General features: G+C 45.0%; 1 protein-coding gene across 3 annotated transcripts in view; it reads right to left on the reverse strand.

Annotated features, from left to right (window-relative positions):
* The window catches only part of megf10 (multiple EGF-like-domains 10), a 114,617-nt gene that overhangs the window by 22,932 nt on the left and 65,048 nt on the right, over positions 1 to 26,637 (reverse strand). For all 3 annotated transcript variants that reach the window (XM_064943422.1, XM_064943423.1, XM_064943424.1), the window contains exons 9-10: positions 3,352 to 3,564; positions 358 to 532 (exon numbers count right to left, since the gene is read on the reverse strand). In XM_064943422.1, coding sequence (XP_064799494.1) covers positions 358 to 532; positions 3,352 to 3,564 — 388 coding nt within the window. The remainder of the gene's footprint in view (positions 1 to 357; positions 533 to 3,351; positions 3,565 to 26,637) is intronic.

A 26,637-nucleotide genomic window follows, 5' to 3' on the forward strand; every position in this document is an offset into this window, starting at 1 on the left:
GTAAGTGGGTCGTGTTCAGTGAGGCATACCATAGAAAACATTTCATAACATTTTCTCCTTATTGAACATGACCCAGGTAACATCACAATGGAATTACGAGTGAATACTGTCTGTTAGACAGTCTGTTAGAATGCTCAAGACTAAGTCAGTCCAATCCTTGGACCTTCTTACAATTCCAAGTATACACCACCTTAATAAAGTCAACTGTTACTTCTTCAGAACACAATGTATAATCAATAATGGTATGAATGATTTAGGCTACTGTAGCTTTATTAGACTGGACATGGAGTATATTACCACTCATTAGCCTTCATAACCTTTCACAGAGCCTTCCTAGACCCCTCATAGCGGCTTTACCTTGAAGCCAGGAGCGCAGATGCACTCCCCGGTCACGCTGTGGCAGTCGGCACCATTCTGGCATTGGCACACTTGCTGGCACAACTCGCCGAAGAAGCCGGGTGTACACGTCTCGTTACAGTAGGTCCCCGACCAGCCAGGCTGGCACGAGCACTCGCCAGACATCGGGTGGCAGCTGGGCACAAACCAGGGAGACAAAAGAGGACAATGGACTGTCATTGATATCATCGGATAACTCTGTTGTGACATCTTGTCTGGACGCCAACACTCAAATGTGAATCTAGCTAATAAACAACTAGCATATTAATAATGTAAGACATTTTTTATGTTTGTTTTGCCAAATTACTTTCATAGTGTCTTATTTATTTGGGTTGTGTTTATGCTTGGTAAGGTAATGTATTATCTTGCCTTACAATTGCCCTACAATTCTCTACCATTTCATTTCATTAACTTAATGAGGTGCTTGGCTGACACCTATCTGACTGTTCTGCATGGTTGATCAAATCTCATGTGAAATGAATGATGTCTTGAGTCACAGCCAGGCGGCTTGCCTTTAGTTTATTACATTATAAGATTATATGTGCTCCAATGTTGATCCTTGGCAAGCTCTACTTTGACTGTAAAGATCTAAGGAAAATAGAAGAAGTACCCTATAGAGCATGGGAAAATGTAACAATACCGTATCATTGTAATAACAGAAAACAGTCAATGACCGTTTGACTTTTCACATGAAACCTCTGTATATCAAATATACGCTGTATACTGGGTTGAAACAACTAAACAAACTAAAGAGAGAACATAAAGTGCAAAGTGCCTTAAATGTGTAATATAAGGAAACCAAGGCATAGGAATACGTTCATTACATCTATACCTCTCACTTTACCCCCATGTTCAAATAAAAAAACATGGAAAAGCTCTGTATGTCATATATGTAAGTGTGTCAATAAAGTTCCCATGAATGAACCAGCTTTTCGGATACAGATTTAAAACCATAGAGCTCGAAAGAGGGCTCTGGATGAATAAAACCCGTTTTAACATGGATATTGCCATTGAGGGCTTCCACCATTTTAAAGTAGGCAACTGGATGGGTATTCCTATGGGTTGGGAGGGATCAGCCAATGATCAGAGCATTGTCTTCTTATTCAAATTGGGTTACCAATGGTTTGATAATGGCTTTAAGCTTTATTGGTGCCATCAATTGGGTGGCCACAATAAATTAATGACACACAAGACTTGGCTAATATTGGTGAAATCACCACTTTTTCAAACATAAAAGAAGAAGAAAATGTACTACTTTAAAATGGAGCTAGCCCTCAGTGGCACCGCCCATGCTGTCACAAAAGCCACTATAGCACAGATTTAATTTTACTAGGCAAGTCAATTAAGAACAAATTCTTATTTTCAATGACGGCCTAGGAACAGTGGGTTAACTGCCTGTTCAGGGGCAGAACGACAGATTTGTACCTTGTCGGCTCGGGGATTTGAACTTGCAACCTTCTGGTTACTAGTCCAACGCTCTAACCACTAGGCTACCCTACTAGCTTTGTACCGCTATAGTTCAACCCATAAAGTAATTGGTTTAAACATGTCTACTGGTACTGAACAGTAATGACACAGTCTCTAAAACTTTCCAGCTTTGCATATACTTTAGGTAATTGTGTCAATAATATTTTTTTTCTCTCCAAATGAATCAATTCCTCAGAGATCAAGTTCAAACCATACAGTCATTGGTTCAAACATTTATTTTAGTACTTAACACAACACTAATTAAACAGAACATCTTCAGAACTTTCTCCAAATGCCCTCACAGGAGGCGGGATTAAACAATGTAACAGCCGAGGCGGGTTTGCTGCATGCACATGTGGCACAATACCGTTGTTGCCGTGGTACCTGTTTGAGTAGCAGCTGCTCCTACCTGACACAGCAGCCCCATTGAGACAGAGCAGAGCAGCTGTCCCCCTCACAACACATGGAGCCTGCCAGCTGTGCCAGTTTGTCTAATACACAGGCAGTGGCACAATGGAGAACTGTCTGACTCCCCTCCCACCCACCCAGCTACCCGCCGCACACACACACACACACACACACACACACACACACACACACACACACACACACACACACACACACACACACACACACACACACACACACACACACACACACACACACACACACAAACCTAGACACACTTTGAGTGACCTCCAACAGTCTTGTTAAACTTTGAATCATTAATGTTACTGTAGTACAATCAATATACTGTGAGAGGTGTAGGGCTGAATTAAACAATTCAATGATAGATTCTTAATTCGGGTGGCTCAATTGGTGGAGCATGATTATGGTTGTGAGTAGTGTAATTAGTGCAAGGATAATTACATTATCCTCATAGGATGATCACCATTATAGATTAGAGCATGATTATAGAATGTCCATTCTAGAATGATGTCAGGGATAATCACATTATCCTTATAGGATGATCTCCATTATAGATTAGAGCATGATTATAGAATGTCCATTCTAGAATGATGTCAGGGATAATCACATTATCCTTATAGGATGATCTCCATTATAGATTAGAGCATGATTATAGAATGTCCATTCTAGAATGATCTCAGGTATAACCACATTATCCTTATAGGATGATCTCCATTATAGATTAGAGCATGATTATAGAATTAAGCAATAAGGCCCAGGGGGTGTGGTATATGACCAGTAAACCATGGCTACGGGCTATTCTTTCGAGGGACACAATGCGGAGTGCGTGGATACAGCCCTTAGCCTTTGTATATTGCCCATATACCACAAAACCCTGAGGTGCCATATTGCTATTATAAACTGGTTACCAAGGTAATTAGAGCAGTAAAAATAAATGTTCGAACCCCTCAGTTTATAATGTTCATTCTAGAATGAGCTCCGGGATAATGTAATATACTGTATTGTGTTGTATGCACTGCAACGTATATCGTATCATATGTGCCAATGAGTGGGTATTACCTGCGTGTGTTCTCGGCGTGGCAGGGACACCTCTTGTCACACTTGAGGCCATAGTGTCCCTCGGGACAGAGGCGCACCTCGCACATCTCCCCCGTGTAGCCCGGTTCACACAGACACGCTCCACTGATGTGGTAGCACTTGGCTCCGTTCTCACAGCGACACGTCTGGCGGCAGGACACGCCAAATGTACCCACCGGACACTCTTCCTGGCACCTGGGGAGAAGGGCGATGGATCAATTCGATTAATTTCAAATAACTTTCTTTTCCTGTGAGGGAACTTCTTGACTACTGCTCAAGGCCAGGTTTAAGGATAGTGTCTCTGTACATACTGCAACACACTGCAAGTGGGGACAAAATGTGACTAATACTGTGACACATTGCACTGAATGTGGATCTCTCGTTCGTCTACTGATCCTTCAGTATGACATTTTCGCGCCATTCTACATGTAAAACTGGTTTGCAACTACTCTCTGCAGGCAAAAGCTATTTTGGGGTGTTCAAGCCCATACAGATGTATGATCATAATTTGATCACTATTTTGTTGCTGAGAATTTTCCTGCATAGCCCCGGGCTGTGCCACAACCGGCTGTGGCCGGGAGTCCCATAGGATGGAGCACAATTGTCCCAGCGTCGTCCGGGTTAGGGGAGCGCTTGGCCTGGGGAGCTTTACTTGGCTCATCGCACTCTAGCCGGGTGCCTGCAGGCTGTCGCCAGTTGAACGGTGTTTCCTCAGACACATTGGTACGGCTTCCAGGTTAAGCTCGGGGGGTGTTAAAGATCCCGGTTAGGTGGGTCATGCTTCAAGGACGCATGACTCCACCTTTGCCTCTCGCGAGCCCGTTGTGGAGTTGCAGCGATGAGACAAGATCGAAATTGGGGAGAAAAAGGGGGAAGATACCAAAAATATAGAGAGAGAAAAAACACTACACAGTAAGACACACTGTGCACATTGTTCTCATATTTCTAAATACGCTTCAACTTTCCAGGAAGAACAGAGTCATTACAGGAGCACCAGTGTTCAGCAATTGTGCCTAATTGCTATGAAAAGCAGGCGATTTGTAAACACACTGTTTAAAATTCAATATCATAGGTATCTGGTACCTATCACTGATTATAGATATTGTTTCAAAAAAATCAAGCTTTGTTCATGACATAGGTGGCCGGCAGGTATGCTGAAAGCATGTTGCAACAGCACAATATCAGGGAGAGGAGGATGGATAGTATCAAGGTCAGAAAGGACACACATGGAAACCAGCTGAGAACAACTGAATGGAATTGTTTTTGACAGTTGAATTCATATGGAATGTGACACATGAATCCCACTAACAGCACTACTTCTGTCTTATTACTTTCCAGATTATTCTAACGGGACCACTGCATACTATATATTTTTATACTTATTTTAATTATTTTCTTTCTCTCTCTCTCTCTCTCTCTCTCTCTCTCTCTCTCTCTCTCTCTCCTTATTTCATGAATTATTTAAGCATGATTTGTGTGTGTTTGTTTTTGTGAGTCAGACCAAGACCGAAGCTGTTTACACACACACATGCACACACACACACACACACACACACACACACACACACATACAGCCCCAAAAATGAGGTAACACTGAAAATTCCTTTTACAACACAGAGGACACCAGCTTGTCCGAACAAAATCCCCAAATGTCCTTCCATTCCCAAGTCATATCCATAATATCATTCCCACATTCCATCACCATTGGCTAAGTGAGCAGACTGAGCACTGTTCTCCTTCATTTTCAGTTGTTGATATTCCTCTATCTCCCTAAGGGTACTGGGTACTGGGTACTACACTACACCCTCTCAACCCTATCTATCTCACTCAGGGAAGCTAAGGGGCAATCTTAGCAAAGTTAGCATTCTCTAGTGCTAGCAGCCGTAATGGTCTTAGCAGTGTTAGCATCGCCCCGACCACTCATAATGCATGGAGCTGTCACATTAAACAGGATTCAAAGCATGCCGATAGGACACGCTCATTCATTTGCCCGACAGATGGCGTGTGTCAAAGATATGAAGTCACAAAGCAACAGCAACTACTGTACAACACTAGGGGCAGCTGAGAGGATTGTGTGGAAGACACATGGGAACTAACTTAACTTTACATGAAGTGTCCTGTTGATGCTATGCTACAGGGTAAACCCAAGAAAGCACCCTGGTATTAGTAGAATATACTGTATAAGTGCATAATATCTTTAACTCTGCGTTGTTGGAAAAGGACCCATCAGTAAGCATTTCACTGTTAGTCTACACCTGTTATTTACCTGTGACCAACAACAATGTTCTAGTGAGACTTGGGAACTAAGTTAACTAACTGTTCACTTTAGATGAAGTGTCCTGTTTGTGTTATGCTACAGGATATACCAAACAATGCAATGCACCCTGTGTCATATATACTGTAAGTTAATCAAGTGTATACTGTACTGTTGGGAATAAGGGGCTATATGGGGTCAATTAATGTGAGTCGTGGTAAACGTTACCCTCCCACACCAGAGGGGGCTAGTGGGCGGAGATATAGAAGGAAACACTCATAGTAACGGCTGGGATGGAATAGATGCTAAGGTATCAATCACGTTTCCATGGTTTCCATGGTCTATATGTTTTCCATAGTCTACATGATTCCATGGTCTACATGGTTTCCATGGTCTACGCATGGTTCCCATTATCTACACATGGTTTCCATTGTCTACACATGGTATCCATGGTCTACACATGGTTTCCATGGTTTCCATTATCTACATGTTTCCATTGTCTACACATGGTTTCCTTGGTATACACATGGTTTCCATGGTCTACATAGTTTCCATGGTTTCAATGGTCTACATGGTTTCCATGGTCTACACATGGTTTCCATGGTCTACATGGTTTCCATTATCTACATGTTTCCATTGTCTACACATGGTTTCCTTGGTATACACATGGTTTCCATGGTCTACATAGTTTCCATGGTTTCAATGGTCTACATGGTTTCCATGGTCTACACATGGTTTCCATGGTCTACATGGTTTCCATGGTCTACATGGGTTCCATTGTCTACACATGGTTTCCATGGTCTACACATGGTGTCCATGGTCTACACATAATTTTCATGGTCTACATGGTTTCCATGGTCTACACATGGTTTCCATGGTCTAAATGGTTTCCATGGTTTCCATGGTCTACATGGGTTCCATTGTCTACACATGGTTTCCATGGTCTACACATGGTTTCCATGGTCTACACATAATTTTCATGGTCTACATGGTTTCCATGGTCTACACATGGTTTCCATGGTCTAAATGGTTTCCATGGTTTCCATGGTCTACACATTGTTTCCATGGTCTACATGGTTTCCATGGTCTACACATTGTTTCCATGGTCTACATAGTTTCCATGGTTTACATGTTTCCATGGTCTACATGGTGTCCATGGTCTACACATGGTTTCATGGTCTACATGGTTTCCATTGTCTACATGGTTTCTATTGTCTACATGGTTTCATGGTCTACATGGTTTCCATTGTCTACATGGTTTCATGGTCTACATGGTTTCCATGGTTTCCATGGTCTACACATTGTTTCCATGGTCTACATAGTTTCCATGGTTTACATGTTTCCATGGTCTACATGGTTTCCATTGTCTACATGGTTTCATGGTCTACATGGTTTCCATTATCTACATGGTTTCTATTGTCTACATGGTTTCATGGTCTACATGGTTTCCATTGTCTACATGGTTTCATGGTCTACATGGTTTCATGGTCTACATGGTTTCCATTGTCTACATGGTTTCATGGTCTACATAGTTTCCATGGTTTCCATGGTCTACATGGTTTCCATGGTCTACACATTGTTTCCATGGTCTAAATGGTTTCCATGGTTTCCATGGTCTACATGGTTTCCATGGTCTACACATTGTTTCCATGGTCTACATAGTTTCCATGGTTTACATGTTTCCATGGTCTACATGGTGTCCATGGTCTACACATGGTTTCATGGTCTACATGGTTTCCATTGTCTACATGGTTTCTATTGTCTACATGGTTTCATGGTCTACATGGTTTCCATTGTCTACATGGTTTCATGGTCTACATGGTTTCCATGGTCTACATGGTTTCCGTTGTCTAAACATGGTTTCAATGGTCTACATGGTTTCCATGGTCTACACATGGTTTCCATGGTCTACATGGTTTCCATGGTCTACACATGGTTTCCATGGTCTACACATGGTGTCCATGGTCTACATGGTTTCCATGGTCTACACATAATTTTCATGGTCTACATGGTTTCCATGGTCTACACATGGTTTCCATGGTCTACATGGTTTCCATGGTCTATACATGGTTTCCATGGTCTACATGGTTTCCATGGTCTACATGGTTTCCATTGTCTACACATGGTTTCCATGGTCTACACATGGTTTCCATGGTCTACATGGTTTCCATGGTCTATACATGGTTTCCATGGTCTACATGGTTTCCATTGTCTAGACATGGTTTCCATGGTCTACATGGTTTCCATTGTTTACATGGTTTCCATGGTCTACATGGTTTCAATGGTCTACACATTGTTTCCATGGTCTGCATGGTTTCTATGGTTTCCATGTTTCCATGGTCTACATAGTTTCCATTGTCTACATGGTTTCCATGGTCTACATGGTTTCCAAGGTTTACATGTTTCCATTGTTTACATGGTTTCCATGGTCTACATGGTTTCATGGTCTACATGTTTCTATGGTCTACATGGTCTACATGGTCTACACATGGTTTCCGTGGTCTACATGGTTTCCATGGTCTACATGGTTTCAGTTGTCTAAACATGGTTTCAATGGTCTACATGGTTTCCATGGTCTACACGGTTTCCATGGTCTACATGGTTTCCATTGTCTACATGGTTTCTATGGTCTACATGGTTTCCGTTATCTAAACATGGTTTCAATGGTCTACATGGTTTCCATTGTCTACATGGTTTCCATGGTCTACATGGTTTCCGTTATCTAAACATGGTTTCAATGGTCTACATGGTTTCCATGGTCTACATGGTTTCCATGGTCTACATGGTTTCCATTGTCTACATGGTTTCCATGGTCTACATGGTTTCCATTGTCTACACATGGTGTCCATGGTCTACACATGCTTTCCATGGTCTACACATGGTTTCCATGGTCTACATGGTTTCCATGGTCTACACATGGTGTCAATGGTCTACATGGTTTCCATGGTCTACACATAGTTTTCATGGTCTACATGGTTTCCATGGTCTATACATGGTGTCCATGGTCTACACATGGTTTTCATGGTCTACACATGGTTTCCATGGTCTACACATGGTTTCCATGGTCTACACATGGTGTCCATGGTCTACATGGTTTCCATGGTTTACATGTTTCCATTGTTTACATGGTTTCCATGGTCTACATGGTTTCATGGTCTACATGTTTCCATGGTCGACATGTTTTCATGGGTTCCATGGTCTACATGGTCTAGATGGTTTCCATTGTCTACATGTTTCCATGGTCTACATGGTCTACATGGTCTACACATGGTTTCCGTGGTCTACATGGTTTCCATGGTCTACATGGTTTCAGTTGTCTAAACATGGTTTCAATGGTCTACATGGTTTCCATGGTCTACACGGTTTCCATGGTCTACATGGTTTCCATTGTCTACATGGTTTCCATGGTCTACATGGTTTCCGTTATCTAAACATGGTTTCAATGGTCTACATGGTTTCCATGGTCTACATGGTTTCCATGGTCTACATGGTTTCCATTGTCTACATGGTTTCCATGGTCTACATGGTTTCCATTGTCTACACATGGTGTCCATGGTCTACACATGCTTTCCATGGTCTACACATGGTTTCCATGGTCTACATGGTTTCCATGGTCTACACATGGTGTCAATGGTCTACATGGTTTCCATGGTCTACACATAGTTTTCATGGTCTACATGGTTTCCATGGTCTATACATGGTTTCCATGGTCTACACATGGTGTCCATGGTCTACACATGGTCTACATGGTTTCCATGGTCTATACATGCTTTCCATGGTCTACATGGTTTCCATGGTCTATACATGATGTCCATGGTCTACATGGTTTCCATTGTCTACACATTATTTCCATGGTCAACATGGTTTCCATGGTCTACATGGTTTCCATTGTCTACATGGTTTCCATGGTCTACACATGGTTTCCATGGTCTCCGTGGTCTACATGGTTTCCATTGTCTACACACAGTTTCCATGGTCTATACATGCTTTCCATGGTCTATATGGTTTCCATGGTCAATATGGTTTCCATGGTCTACATGGTCTAAACATGGTTTCCATGGTCTACATGGTTTTCATGGTCTACACATGGTTTCCATGTTTCCATGGTCTACATGGTTTCCATGGTCGATATGGTTTCCATTGTCTACACATGGTATCCATGATCTAAACATGGTTTCCATGGTCTACATGGTTTCCATGGTCTGCATGGTTTCCATAGTTTCCATGGTCTACATGATTTCCATGGTTTCCATTGTCTACACATGATTTCCATGGTCTACATGGTTTCCATGGTCTACGTGGTTTCCATGGTCTAAACATGTTTTCCATGGTCTAAACATGGTTTCCATGGTCTACATGGTTTCCATGGTCTACACATCGTCTACATAGTTTCCATGGTCTACATGGTTTCCATGGTCAATATGGTTTCCATTGTCTACACATGGTCTCCATGGTCTAAACATGGTTTCCATGGTCAACATGGTTTCCATGGTCTACACATGGTTCACATGGTCTTCACAAGGTTTCCATGGTCTGCATGGTTTCCATAGTTTCCATGGTCTACACATGGTTTCCATAGTTTCCATGGTCTACATGGTTTCCATAGTTTCCATGGTCTACATGGTTTCCATAGTTTCCATGGTCTACATGGTTTCAATACTTTCCATGCTCTACACAAGGTTTCCATGGTCTATATGGTTTCCATGGTCTACATGGTTTCCATGGTCTACACATGGTTTCCATGGTCAGCATGTTTCCATGCATTTGATAGCTTTCCATTTATTCCAACACAGCCATGACGATGAGCATGTCCTCTGATGTCTCCGCCCAACAAACACCACTGTCCTACACAGCTGAATGGATGTAGCGCGATTGCTGTGCTGAAATCTGATAAAAGTATTGGAGCTTACAGTCACGGCCAAAGGTATTGCGAATGACACAAATATAAATTTTCACAAAGTCTGCTGCCTCAGTGTCTTCAGATATTTTTGTCAGATGTTACTATGGAATACTGAAGTATAATTACATGGATTTCATAAGTGTCAAAGGCTTTTATTGACAATTACATGAAGTTGATGCAAAGAGTTATATATATATATAATATTTGCAGTGTTGACCCTTCTTTTTCAAGACCTCTGCAATCGGCCCTGGCATGCTGTCAATTAACTTCTGGGCCACATCCTGACTGATGGCAGCCCATTCTTGCATAAGCAATGTTTGGAGTTTGTCAGATTTTGTTGGTTTTTGTTTGTCCACCCACCTCTTGAGGATTGACCACAAGTTATCAATGGGATTAAGGTCTGGGGATTTTCCTGGCCATGGACCCAAAATATCAACGTTTTGTTCCCCGAGCCACTTACAGTGCCTTGCGAAAGTATTCGGCCCCCTTGAACTTTGCGACCTTTTGCCACATTTCAGGCTTCAAACATAAAGATATAAAACTGTATTTTTTTGTGAAGAGTCAACAACAAGTGGGACACAATCATGATGTGGAACGACATTTATTGGATATTTCAAACTTTTTTAACAAATCAAAAACTGAAAAATTGGGCGTGCAAAATTATTCAGCCCCTTTACTTTCAGTGCAGCAAACTCTCTCCAGAAGTTCAGTGAGGATCTCTGAATGATCCAATGTTGACCTAAATGACTAATGATGATAAATACAATCCACCTGTGTGGAATCAAGTCTCCGTATAAATGCACCTGCACTGTGATAGTCTCAGAGGTCTGTTAAAAGCGCAGAGAGCATCATGAAGAACAAGGAACAGACCAGGCAGGTCCGAGATACTGTTGTGAAGAAGTTTAAAGCCGGATTTGGATACAAAAAGATTTCCCAAGCTTTAAACATCCCAAGGACCACTGTGCAAGCGATAATATTGAAATGGAAGGAGTATCAGACCACTGCAAATCTACCAAGACCTGGCCGTCCTTCTAAACTTTCAGCTCATACAAGGAGAAGACTGATCAGAGATGCAGCCAAGAGGCCCATGATCACTCTGGATGAACTGCAGAGATCTACAGCTGAGGTGGGAGACTCTGTCCATAGGACAACAATCAGTCGTGTATTGCACAAATCTGGCCTTTATGGAAGAGTGGCAAGAAGAAAGCCATTTCTTAAAGATATCCATAAAAAGTGTTGTTTAAAGTTTGCCACAAGCCACCTGGGAGACACACCAAACATGTGGAAGAAGGTGCTCTGGTCAGATGAAACCAAAATTGAACTTTTTGGCAACAATGCAAAACGTTATGTTTGGCGTAAAAGCAACACAGCTCATCACCCTGAACACGCCATACCCACTGTCAAACATGGTGGTGGCAGCATCATGGTTTGGGCCTGCTTTTCTTCAGCAGGGACAGGGAAGATGGTTAAAATTGATGGGAAGATGGATGGAGCCAAATACAGGACCATTCTGGAAGAAAACCTGATGGAGTCTGCAAAAGACCTGAGACTGGGACGGAGATTTGTCTTCCAACAAGACAATGATCCAAAACATAAAGCAAAATCTACAATGGAATGGTTCAAAAATAAACATATCCAGGTGTTAGAATGGCCAAGTCAAAGTCCAGACCTGAATTCAATGGAGAATCTGTGGAAAGAACTGAAAACTGCTGTTCACAAATGCTCTCCATCCAACCTCACTGAGCTTGAGCTGTTTTGCAAGGAGGAATGGGAAAAAATGTCAGTCTCTCGATGTGCAAAACTGATAGAGACATACCCCAAGCGACTTACAGCTGTAATCGCAGCAAAAGGTGGCGCTACAAAGTATTAACTTAAGGGGGCTGAATAATTTTGCACGCCCAATTTTTCAGTTTTTGATTTGTTAAAAAAGTTTGAAATATCCAATAAATGTCGTTCCACTTCATGATTGTGTCCCACTTGTTGTTGATTCTTCACAAAAAAATACAGTTTTATATCTTTATGTTTGAAGCCTGAAATGTGGCAAAAGGTCGCAAAGTTCAAGGGGGCCAAATACTTTCGCAACGCACTGTAGTTATCACTTTTGCCTTATGGCTAGGTGCTCCATCATGCTGGAAAAGGCATTGTTCGTCACCAAACTGTTCCTGGATGGTTGGGAGAAGTTGCTCTCGGAGGATGTGTTGGTACCATTCTTTATTCATGGCTTTGTTCTTAGGCAAAATTGTGAGTGAGCCCACTCCCTTGGCTGAGAAGCAACCCCACACATGAATGGTCTCAGGATGCTTTACTGTTGGCATGACGCAGGACTGATGGTAGCGCTCACCTTGTCTTCTCCGGACAAGCTTTTTCCGGATGCCCCAATCAATCGGAAAGGGGATTCATCAGAGAAAATGACTTTATCCCAGTCTTCAGCAGTCCAATCCCTGTACCTTTTGCAGAACATCAGTCTGTCCCTGATGTTTTTCCTGGAGAAAAGTGTCTTCTTTGCTGCCCTTCTTGACACCAGGCCATACTCCAAAAGTCTTCGCCTCACTGTGCGTGCAGATGCACTCACACCTGCCTGCTGCCATTCCTGAGCAAGCTCTGTACTGGCGGTGCCCCGATCCCGCAGTTGAATCAACTTTAGGAGACGGTCCTGGAGCTTGCTGTACTTTCTTGGGTGCCCTGAAGCCTTCTTCACAACAATTGAACTGCTCTCCTTGAAGTTCTTGATGATCCGATAAATGGTTGATTTAGGTGCAATCTTACTGGCAGTAATATCCTTGCCTGTGAAGCACTTTTTGATGACGGCATGTGTTTCCTTCCAGGTAGACATGGTTGACAGAGGAAGAACAATGATTCCAAGCACCACCCTCCTTTTGAAGCTTCCAGTCTGTTAAAAAAACTCAATCAGCATGACAGAGTGATCTCCAGCCTTGTCCTCGTCAACACTCACACCTGTGTTAACGAGAGAATCACTGACATGATGTCCGCTGGTCCTTTTGTGGCAGGGCTGAAATGCAGTGGAAATGTTTTTGGGGAATTCAGTTCATTTGCATGGCAAAGAGGGACTTTGCAATTAATTGCAATTCATCTGATCACTCTTCGTAACATCTGGAGTATATTCAAATGACCATCATACAAACTGAGGCAGCAGACTTTGTGAAAATTAATATTTGTTTCATTCTCAAAACTTTTGGCAACGACTGTATACTTAATGGAATTTACTATTTACAATTGCAATTTACTATTGCAATAAATTGACAGTGGACCTGTCGAGTCACTACACCCACTCACCTAACTCCACAAAATAACACACATCGCCTCATCCCTCCCCACCTCCCTCCCCACAAAACCATTAACATTACATTGATTTCTAAGTTTTTGAGCAGATGCTCTAATCTAGAACGACTAACAGTCTGGGTTTCCATCCCTCCATCAATTAACTAGCATGGCCTAGTCTGTGTGTCCATCCCTCCATCAATTAACTAGCGTGGGCTAGTCTGGGGTTCTAGCCCTCCATCAATTAACTAACATGGCCTAGCATGGGTTATGATCCCTCCATCAATTAACTAACAAGGCCTAGCCTGGGTTTCCATCGCTCCATCATTGAACTAGCATGGCCTAGTCTGGGTTTCCATCCCTCAATCAATTAACTAACATGGCCTAGTCTGGGTTTCCATCGCTCCATCATTGAACTAGCATGGCCTAGTCTGGGTTTCCATCCCTCAATCAATTAACTAGCATGGCCTAGTCTGGGTTTCCATCCCTCAATCAATTAACTAACATGGCCTAGTCTGGGTTTCCATCCCTCCATCAATTAACTAACATGGCCTAGTCTGGGTTTCCATCCCTCCATCAATTAACTAACATGGCCTAGTCTGGGTTTCCATCCCTCCATCAATTAACTAACATGGCCTAGTCTGGGTTTCCATCCCTCCATCAATTAACTAACATGGCCTAGTCTGGGTTTCCATCCCTCCATCAATTAACTAACATGGCCTAGACTGGGTTTCCATCCCTCCATCAATTAACTAACATGGCCTAGTCTGGGTGTCCATCCCTCCATCATTGAACTAGCATGGCCTAGACTGGGTTTCCATCCCTACATCATTGAACTAGCATGGCCTAGTCTGGGTTTCCATCCCTCCATCATTGAACTAGCATGGCCTAGACTGGGTTTCCATCCCTCCATCATTGAACTAGCATGGCCTAGTCTGGGTTTCCATCCCTCCATCATTGAACTAGCATGGCCTAGTCTGGGTGTCCATCCCTCCATCATTGAACTAGCATGGCCTAGACTGGGTTTCCATCCCTACATCATTGAACTAGCATGGCCTAGTCTGGGTTTCCATCCCTACATAATTGAACTAGCATGGCCTAGACTGGGTTTCCATCCCTCCATCATTGAACTAGCATGGCCTAGACTGGGTTTCCATCCCTCCATCATTGAACTAGCATGGCCTAGTCTGGGTTTCCATCCCTCCATCAATTAACTAACATGGCCTAGTCTGGGTTTCCATCCCTCCATCAATTAACTAACATGGCCTAGTCTGGGTTTCCATCGCTCCATCATTGAACTAGCATGGCCTAGTCTGGGTTTCCATCGCTCCATCATTGAACTAGCATGGCCTAGTCTGGGTTTCCATTGCTCCATCATTGAACTAGCATGGCCTAGACTGGGTTTCCATCGCTCCATCATTGACCTAGCATGGCCTAGTCTGGGTTTCCATCCCTACATCATTGAACTAGCATGGCCTAGACTGGGTTTCCATCCCTACATCATTGAACTAGCATGGCCTAGTCTGGGTTTCCATCCCTCCATCATTGAACTAGCATGGCCTAGACTGGGTTTCCATCCCTCCATCATTGAACTAGCATGGCCTAGTCTGGGTTTCCATCCCTCCATCATTGAACTAGCATGGCCTAGACTGGGTTTCCATCCCTACATCATTGAACTAGCATGGCCTAGTCTGGGTTTCCATCCCTACATAATTGAACTAGCATGGCCTAGACTGGGTTTCCATCCCTCCATCAATTAACTAACATGGCCTAGTCTGGGTTTCCATCCCTCCATCAATTAACTAACATGGCCTAGTCTGGGTTTCCATCCCTCCATCAATTAACTAACATGGCCTAGTCTGGGTTTCCATCCCTCCATCAATTAACTAACATGGCCTAGTCTGGGTTTCCATCGCTCCATCATTGAACTAGCATGGCCTAGTCTGGGTTTCCATTGCTCCATCATTGAACTAGCATGGCCTAGACTGGGTTTCCATCGCTCCATCATTGACCTAGCATGGCCTAGTCTGGGTTTCCATCCCTACATCATTGAACTAGCATGGCCTAGACTGGGTTTCCATCCCTCCATCATTGAACTAGCATGGCCTAGTCTGGGTGTCCATCGCTCCATCATTGAACTAGCATGGCCTAGACTGGGTTTCCATCCCTACATCATTGAACTAGCATGGCCTAGTCTGGGTTTCCATCCCTACATCATTGAACTAGCATGGCCTAGACTTGGTTTCCATCCCTACATCATTGAACTAATATGGCCTAGACTGGGTTTCCATCCCTCCATCATTGAAATAGCATGGCCTAGTCTGGGTTTCCATAGGTCCATCATTGAACTAGCATGGCCTAGTCTGGGTTTCCATCCCTCCATCAATTAACTAACATGGCCTAGTCTGGGTTTCCATCGCTCCATCATTGAACTAGCATGGCCTAGACTGGGTTTCCATCGCTCCATCATTGAACTAGCATGGCATAGTCTGGGTTTCCATCGCTCCATCATTGAACTAGCATGGCCTAGACTGGGTTTCCATCCCTACATCATTGAACTAGCATGGCCTAGACTGGGTTTCCATCCCTACATCATTGAACTAGCATGGCCTAGTCTGGGTTTCCATCGGTCCATCATTGAACTAGCATGGCCTAGTCTGGGTGTCCATCCCTCCATCATTGAACTAGCATGGCCTAGTCTGGGTGTCCATCCCTCCATCATTGAACTAGCATGGCCTAGACTGGGTTTCCATCGCTCCATCATTGAACTAGCATGGCCTAGACTGGGTTTCCATCCCTACATCATTGAACTAGCATGGCCTAGACTGGGTTTCCATCCCTACATCATTGAACTAGCATGGCCTAGTCTGGGTTTCCATCGGTCCATCATTGAACTAGCATGGCCTAGTCTGGGTTTCCATCCCTCCATCAATGAACTAGCATGGACTAGACTGGGTTTCCATCCCTACATCATTGAACTAGCATGGCCTAGTCTGGGTGTCCATCCCTCCATCATTGAACTAGCATGGCCTAGTCTGGGTTTCCATCCCTCCGTCATTGAACTAGCATGGCCTAGTCTGGGTGTCCATCCCTCCATCATTGAACTAGCATGGCCTAGACTGGGTTTCTATCCCTCCATCATTGAACTAGCATGGCCTAGTCTGGGTTTCCATCCCTACATCATTGAACTAGCATGGCCTAGACTGGGTTTCCATCCCTCCATCATTGAACTAGCATGGCCTAGACTGGGTTTCCATCCCTACATCATTAAACTAGCATGGCCTAGACTGGGTTTCCATCCCTCCATCATTGAACTAGCATGGCCTAGTCTGGGTTTCCATCCCTACATCATTGAACTAGCATGGCCTAGACTGGGTTTCTATCCCTCCATCATTGAACTAGCATGGCCTAGTCTGGGTTTCCATCCCTACATCATTGAACTAGCATGGCCTAGACTGGGTTTCCATCCCTCCATCATTGAACTAGCATGGCCTAGACTGGGTTTCCATCCCTACATCATTAAACTAGCATGGCCTAGACTGGGTTTCCATCCCTCCATCATTGAACTAGCATGGCCTAGTCTGGGTGTCCATCCCTCCATCATTGAACTAGCATGGCCTAGACTGGGTTTCCATCCCTACATCATTGAACTAGCATGGCCTAGTCTGGGTTTCCATCCCTACATCATTGAACTAGCATGGCCTAGACTGGGTTTCCATCCCTACATCATTGAACTAGCATGGCCTAGTCTGGGTTTCCATCCCTCCATCATTGAACTAGCATGGCCTAGTCTGGGTGTCCATCCCTCCATCATTGAACTAGCATGGCTTAGACTGGGTTTCCATCCCTACATCATTGAACTAGCATGGCCTAGTCTGGGTTTCCATCCCTACATCATTGAACTAGCATGGCCTAGACTGGGTTTCCATCCCTACATCATTGAACTAGCATGGCCTTGTCTGGGTTTCCATCCCTACATCATTGAACTAGCATGGCCTAGACTTGGTTTCCATCCCTACATCATTGAACTAGCATGGCCTAGTCTGGGTTTCCATCCCTACATCATTGAACTAGCATGGCCTAGACTGGGTTTCCATCCCTACATCATTGAACTAGCATGGCCTAGTCTGGGTTTCCATCCCTACATCATTGAACTAGCATGGCCTAGACTGGGTTTCCATCCCTACATCATTGAACTAGCATGGCCTAGTCTGGGTTTCCATCCCTACATCATTGAACTAGCATGGCCTAGACTTGGTTTCCATCCCTACATCATTGAACTAATATGGCCTAGACTGGGTTTCCATCCCTCCATCATTGAAATAGCATGGCCTAGTCTGGGTTTCCATAGGTCCATCATTGAACTAGCATGGCCTAGTCTGGGTTTCCATCCCTCCATCAATGAACTAGCATGGCCTAGACTGGGTTTCCATCCCTCCATCATTGAACTAGCATGGCCTAGTCTGGGTGTCCATCCCTCCATCATTGAACTAGCATGGCCTAGACTGGGTTTCCATCCCTACATCATTGAACTAGCATGGCCTAGACTGGGTTTCCATCCCTCCATCATTGAACTAGCATGGCCTAGTCTGGGTTTCCATCCCTCCATCAATGAACTAGCATGGCCTAGACTGGGTTTCCATCCCTCCATCATTGAACTAGCATGGCCTAGTCTGGGTGTCCATCCCTCCATCATTGAACTAGCATGGCCTAGACTGGGTTTCCATCCCTACATCATTGAACTAGCATGGCCTAGACTGGGTTTCCATCCCTACATCATTGAACTAGCATGGCCTAGACTGGGTTTCCATCCCTCCATCATTGAACTAGCATGGCCTAGACTGGGTTTCCATCCCTACATCATTGAACTAGCATGGCCTAGACTGGGTTTCCATCCCTACATCATTGAACTAGCATGGACTAGACTGGGTTTCCATCCCTCCATCATTGAAATAGCATGGCCTAGTCTGGGTTTCCATCCCTCCATCATTGAACTAGCATGGCCTAGACTTGGTTTCCATCCCTACATCATTGAACTAATATGGCCTAGACTGGGTTTCCATCCCTCCATCATTGAAATAGCATGGCCTAGTCTGGGTTTCCATAGGTCCATCATTGAACTAGCATGGCCTAGTCTGGGTTTCCATCCCTCCATCAATTAACTAACATGGCCTAGTCTGGGTTTCCATCCCTCCATCAATGAACTAACATGGCCTAGTCTGGGTTTCCATCCCTCCATCAATTAACTAACATGGCCTAGTCTGGGTTTCCATCGCTCCATCATTGAACTAGCATGGCCTAGACTGGGTTTCCATCGCTCCATCATTGAACTAGCATGGCCTAGTCTGGGTGTCCATCCCTCCATCATTGAACTAGCATGGCCTAGTCTGGGTGTCCATCCCTCCATCATTGAACTAGCATGGCCTAGACTGGGTTTCCATCGCTCCATCATTGAACTAGCATGGCCTAGACTGGGTTTCCATCCCTACATCATTGAACTAGCATGGCCTAGACTGGGTTTCCATCCCTACATCATTGAACTAGCATGGCCTAGTCTGGGTTTCCATCGGTCCATCATTGAACTAGCATGGCCTAGTCTGGGTTTCCATCCCTCCATCAATGAACTAGCATGGACTAGACTGGGTTTCCATCCCTACATCATTGAACTAGCATGGCCTAGTCTGGGTGTCCATCCCTACATCATTGAACTAGCATGGCCTAGTCTGGGTTTCCATCGGTCCATCATTGAACTAGCATGGCCTAGTCTGGGTTTCCATCCCTCCATCAATGAACTAGCATGGACTAGACTGGGTTTCCATCCCTACATCATTGAACTAGCATGGCCTAGTCTGGGTGTCCATCCCTCCATCATTGAACTAGCATGGCCTAGTCTGGGTGTCCATCCCTCCATCATTGAACTAGCATGGCCTAGACTGGGTTTCCATCGCTCCATCATTGAACTAGCATGGCCTAGACTGGGTTTCCATCCCTACATCATTGAACTAGCATGGCCTAGACTGGGTTTCCATCCCTACATCATTGAACTAGCATGGCCTAGTCTGGGTTTCCATCGGTCCATCATTGAACTAGCATGGCCTAGTCTGGGTTTCCATCCCTCCATCAATGAACTAGCATGGACTAGACTGGGTTTCCAACCCTACATCATTGAACTAGCATGGCCTAGTCTGGGTGTCCATCCCTCCATCATTGAACTAGCATGGCCTAGTCTGGGTTTCCATCCCTCCGTCATTGAACTAGCATGGCCTAGACTGGGTTTCTATCCCTCCATCATTGAACTAGCATGGCCTAGTCTGGGTTTCCATCCCTACATCATTGAACTAGCATGGCCTAGACTGGGTTTCCATCCCTCCATCATTGAACTAGCATGGCCTAGACTGGGTTTCCATCCCTACATCATTAAACTAGCATGGCCTAGACTGGGTTTCCATCCCTCCATCATTGAACTAGCATGGCCTAGTCTGGGTTTCCATCCCTACATCATTGAACTAGCATGGCCTAGACTGGGTTTCCATCCCTACATCATTGAACTAGCATGGCCTAGACTGGGTTTCCATCCCTACATCATTGAACTAGCATGGCCTAGTCTGGGTGTCCATTCCTCCATCATTGAACTAGCATGGCCTAGTCTGGGTTTCCATCCCTCCATCATTGAACTAGCATGGCCTAGTCTGGGTGTCCATCCCTCCATCATTGAACTAGCATGGCCTAGACTGGGTTTCCATCCCTACATCATTGAACTAGCATGGCCTAGTCTGGGTTTCCATCCCTACATCATTGAACTAGCATGGCCTAGACTGGGTTTCCATCCCTACATCATTGAACTAGCATGGCCTAGTCTGGGTTTCCATCCCTCCATCATTGAACTAGCATGGCCTAGTCTGGGTGTCCATCCCTCCATCATTGAACTAGCATGGCCTAGACTGGGTTTCCATCCCTACATCATTGAACTAGCATGGCCTAGTCTGGGTTTCCATCCCTACATCATTGAACTAGCATGGCCTAGACTGGGTTTCCATCCCTACATCATTGAACTAGCATGGCCTTGTCTGGGTTTCCATCCCTACATCATTGAACTAGCATGGCCTAGACTTGGTTTCCATCCCTACATCATTGAACTAGCATGGCCTAGTCTGGGTTTCCATCCCTACATCATTGAACTAGCATGGCCTAGACTGGGTTTCCATCCCTACATCATTGAACTAGCATGGCCTAGTCTGGGTTTCCATCCCTACATCATTGAACTAGCATGGCCTAGACTGGGTTTCCATCCCTACATCATTGAACTAGCATGGCCTAGTCTGGGTTTCCATCCCTACATCATTGAACTAGCATGGCCTAGACTTGGTTTCCATCCCTACATCATTGAACTAATATGGCCTAGACTGGGTTTCCATCCCTCCATCATTGAAATAGCATGGCCTAGTCTGGGTTTCCATAGGTCCATCATTGAACTAGCATGGCCTAGTCTGGGTTTCCATCCCTCCATCAATGAACTAGCATGGCCTAGACTGGGTTTCCATCCCTCCATCATTGAACTAGCATGGCCTAGTCTGGGTGTCCATCCCTCCATCATTGAACTAGCATGGCCTAGACTGGGTTTCCATCCCTACATCATTGAACTAGCATGGCCTAGACTGGGTTTCCATCCCTCCATCATTGAACTAGCATGGCCTAGTCTGGGTTTCCATCCCTCCATCAATGAACTAGCATGGCCTAGACTGGGTTTCCATCCCTCCATCATTGAACTAGCATGGCCTAGTCTGGGTGTCCATCCCTCCATCATTGAACTAGCATGGCCTAGACTGGGTTTCCATCCCTACATCATTGAACTAGCATGGCCTAGACTGGGTTTCCATCCCTACATCATTGAACTAGCATGGCCTAGACTGGGTTTCCATCCCTCCATCATTGAACTAGCATGGCCTAGACTGGGTTTCCATCCCTACATCATTGAACTAGCATGGCCTAGACTGGGTTTCCATCCCTACATCATTGAACTAGCATGGCCTAGTCTGGGCTTCCATCGGTCCATCATTGAACTAGCATGGCCTAGTCTGGGTTTCCATCCCTCCATCAATGAACTAGCATGGCCTAGACTGGGTTTCCATCCCTCCATCATTGAACTAGCATGGCCTAGTCTGGGTGTCCATCCCTCCATCATTGAACTAGCATGGCCTAGACTGGGTTTCCATCCCTACATCATTGAACTAGCATGGCCTAGTCTGGGTTTCCATTCCTCCATCATTGAACTAGCATGGCCTAGTCTGGGTTTCCATCCCTCCATCATTGAACTAGCATGGCCTAGTCTGGGTTTCCATCCCTCCATCATTGAACTAGCATGGCCTAGTCTGGGTGTCCATCCCTCCATCATTGAACTAGCATGGCCTAGACTGGGTTTCCATCCCTACATCATTGAACTAGCATGGCCTAGTCTGGGTTTCCATCCCTACATCATTGAACTAGCATGGCCTAGACTTGGTTTCCATCCCTACATCATTGAACTAATATGGCCTAGACTGGGTTTCCATCCCTCCATCATTGAACTAGCATGGCCTAGTCTGGGTTTCCATCCCTCCATCAATGAACTAGCATGGCCTAGACTGGGTTTCCATCCCTCCATCATTGAACTAGCATGGCCTAGTCTGGGTGTCCATCCCTCCATCATTGAACTAGCATGGCCTAGACTGGGTTTCCATCCCTACATCATTGAACTAGCATGGCCTAGACTGGGTTTCCATCCCTCCATCATTGAACTAGCATGGCCTAGTCTGGGTTTCCATCCCTCCATCAATGAACTAGCATGGCCTAGACTGGGTTTCCATCCCTCCATCATTGAACTAGCATGGCCTAGTCTGGGTGTCCATCCCTCCATCATTGAACTAGCATGGCCTAGACTGGGTTTCCATCCCTACATCATTGAACTAGCATGGCCTAGACTGGGTTTCCATCCCTACATCATTGAACTAGCATGGCCTAGACTGGGTTTCCATCCCTCCATCATTGAACTAGCATGGCCTAGACTGGGTTTCCATCCCTACATCATTGAACTAGCATGGCCTAGACTGGGTTTCCATCCCTACATCATTGAACTAGCATGGCCTAGTCTGGGCTTCCATCGGTCCATCATTGAACTAGCATGGCCTAGTCTGGGTTTCCATCCCTCCATCAATGAACTAGCATGGCCTAGACTGGGTTTCCATCCCTCCATCATTGAACTAGCATGGCCTAGTCTGGGTGTCCATCCCTCCATCATTGAACTAGCATGGCCTAGACTGGGTTTCCATCCCTACATCATTGAACTAGCATGGCCTAGTCTGGGTTTCCATTCCTCCATCATTGAACTAGCATGGCCTAGTCTGGGTTTCCATCCCTCCATCATTGAACTAGCATGGCCTAGTCTGGGTGTCCATCCCTCCATCATTGAACTAGCATGGCCTAGACTGGGTTTCCATCCCTACATCATTGAACTAGCATGGCCTAGTCTGGGTTTCCATCCCTCCATCATTGAACTAGCATGGCCTAGTCTGGGTGTCCATCCCTCCATCATTGAACTAGCATGGCCTAGACTGGGTTTCCATCCCTACATCATTGAACTAGCATGGCCTAGTCTGGGTTTCCATCCCTACATCATTGAACTAGCATGGCCTAGACTGGGTTTCCATCCCTACATCATTGAACTAGCATGGCCTAGACTGGGTTTCCATCCCTACATCATTGAACTAGCATGGCCTAGACTGGGTTTCTATCCCTCCATCATTGAACTAGCATGGCCTAGACTGGGTTTCCATCCCTACATCATTGAACTAGCATGGCCTAGTCTGGGTTTCCATCCCTACATCATTGAACTAGCATGGCCTAGACTGGGTTTCCATCCCTACATCATTGAACTAGCATGGCCTAGTCTGGGTTTCCATCCCTACATCATTGAACTAGCATGGCCTAGACTGGGTTTCCATCCCTCCATCATTGAACTAGCATGGCCTAGACTGGGTTTACATCCCTCCATCATTGAACTAGCATGGCCTAGTCTGGGTTTCCATCCCTACATCATTGAACTAGCATGGCCTAGACTGGGTTTCCATCCCTCCATCATTGAACTAGCATGGCCTAGTCTGGGTGTCCATCCCTCCATCATTGAACTAGCATGGCCTAGACTGGGTTTCCATCCCTACATCATTGAACTAGCATGGCCTAGTCTGGGTTTCCATCCCTACATCATTGAACTAGCATGGCCTAGACTGGGTTTCCATCCCTACATCATTGAACTAGCATGGCCTAGTCTGGGTTTCCATCCCTACATCATTGAACTAGCATGGCCTAGACTGGGTTTCCATCCCTACATCATTGAACTAGCATGGCCTAGTCTGGGTTTCCATCCCTACATCATTGAACTAGCATGGCCTAGACTGGGTTTCCATCCCTCCATCATTGAACTGGCATGGCCTAGTCTGGGTGTCCATCCCTCCATCATTGAACTAGCATGGCCTAGACTGGGTTTCCATTCCTACATCATTGAACTAGCATGGCCTAGACTGGGTTTCCATCCCTCCATCATTGAACAAGCATGGCCTAGACTGGGTTTCCATCCCTACATCATTGAACTAGCATGGCCTAGACTGGGTTTCCATCCCTACATCATTGAACTAGCATGGCCTAGTCTGGGTTTCCATCGGTCCATCATTGAACTAGCATGGCCTAGTCTGGGTTTCCATCCCTCCATCAATGAACTAGCATGGCCTAGACTGGGTTTCCATCCCTCCATCATTGAACTAGCATGGCCTAGTCTGGGTGTCCATCCCTCCATCATTGAACTAGCTTGGCCTAGACTGGGTTTCCATCCCTACATCATTGAACTAGCATGGCCTAGACTGGGTTTCCAGCAGGGTGTGGCTAGGCAGGCAGAACCACAGGCAGTGGCATGGTATACAGTACCGAGGTTTTGCCATGACGTCTGGTTTCCCTCAAACCCTTATTAACTCATAAAAGCTCACTTGCAGTGCTATTCCTGTAGGTTCACTGGGCTGGCTAAGTATATGGTGCGTCCCTCTCTGATAATGTTAATTATATGGACAAAGTCCTACTCTGTTGCAGGGACCAAAAACCTCTGATTGGAGCATGATTCATTGCTCTAAACTTTGAACTATACTCTAAGAAAAAAACATGCTATCTAGAATGTAAAATTATTCTTTGTACGTCTCTAGGGGAGAACCCTTTGAAGAACACTTTTGGGTTCCACGTAGGACCCTTTCTACAGAAGATTCTACGTGGAACCAAAAAGGGTTCTCCCTGGAACCAAAAATGGTTCTCCTATGGGGACAGCCGAAGAACTGTTTTGGAACCCTTTTTTTCTAAGAGTGTAGCTTGATTGAGCTTGCCTAGTACAATGGGAGCAATGGAATAGTCCCAAAAGTACAATCCACAGCCAACCATCTGGAACTCCAAACAAACTCGATCAAACGCTCAAAGCATTTTAAAGTACAATTTCAACCCAAGTCTTATGAGGTCACAGTTGCTTGTTTGATTGTGTCCATACAAACATGTATAGTTGTTGTGAAAGTACAAGCTAAGCACACTTTCCTCATAGTGCTTTCAAGGAAAAGAGGATACAAGGAAGATTTACTGTCCTAGATGGTTTGGCTCAAGTCCAGCTCTGGCAGAGCAATGGGAGGGTCTCTCTAAGGAAGAAACTGAATAAAAAAGAAAGTTTCCCACTCTAAATTACTCCCAGGGTGCGTCCCGAATGGCACCCTGTTCCCTATATAGTGAACCCAATTGAAGCCCTGGTCAAAAGTAGTGCACTATAAAGGGAATAGGATGTCATTTGGGACGCATACCAGCGCTTCATCCTCTTAGGAGGAGCCGACAGAAGCCTCAAGCGGCAGTAGTGCATGGGAGGGTCTCTCTTTCTATGAATTATATTTCTATGGTCTCTCCCCCACAGCTTCCTCAGGCATCCCAGGTCACTGGCTGCAGCCAGCCTGACAAGAAGCAGACAGACCACACGCATCATACTGGTCTGGAAGAGATCCACACCCCTGTGATCACACACACACACATGGGCACACACACACAAATTCCCATTCACTTCCTTCCGCTCCCTTCATCCTCCCCGCAACCAGACTGTCCACACAGACACACACACACACACACACACACACACACACACACACACACACACACACACACACACACACACACACACACACACACACACACACACACACACACACACACACACACACACACACACACACACACACACACCTATGTCAGGGTTCCCCACCTTTCGGCCCACAGGTCATTTTATTTATAATTTTATATATAATAAATAACAGAAATGCCTTATTTACATAACTATTCAGACTCTTTGCTATGAGACTCAAAATTGAGCTCAAGTGCATCCTGTTTCCATTGATCATCCTTAAGATGTATCTACAACTTGATCGGAGTCCACCTGTGCTAAATTCAATTGATTGTACATGATTTGGAAAGGCACACACCTGTCTATATAAGATCCCACAGTTGTCAGTGCATGTCAGAGCAAAAACAAGCCATGAGATTGTAGGAATTGTCCTTAGAGCTCCGAGACAGGATTGTGTCGAGGCACAGATCTGGGGAAGGGTACCAAAACAGTTTTGCAGCATTGAAGGTTCCCAAGAACACAGTGGCCGATATCATTCCGAAATGGAAGAAGTTTGGAACCACCAAGACTCTTCCTAGAGCTGGCCTCCCGGCCAAACTGAGCAATCGGGGGATAATGACCTTTGGACAGGGAGGTGACCAAGAACCCGATGGTCACTCTGCAGTGCTCCAG

The sequence above is a fragment of the Oncorhynchus masou genome, chromosome 28 (genome assembly GCF_036934945.1).
Source record: "Oncorhynchus masou masou isolate Uvic2021 chromosome 28, UVic_Omas_1.1, whole genome shotgun sequence".
In the NCBI taxonomy this organism is placed as follows: Eukaryota; Metazoa; Chordata; class Actinopteri; order Salmoniformes; family Salmonidae; genus Oncorhynchus; species Oncorhynchus masou.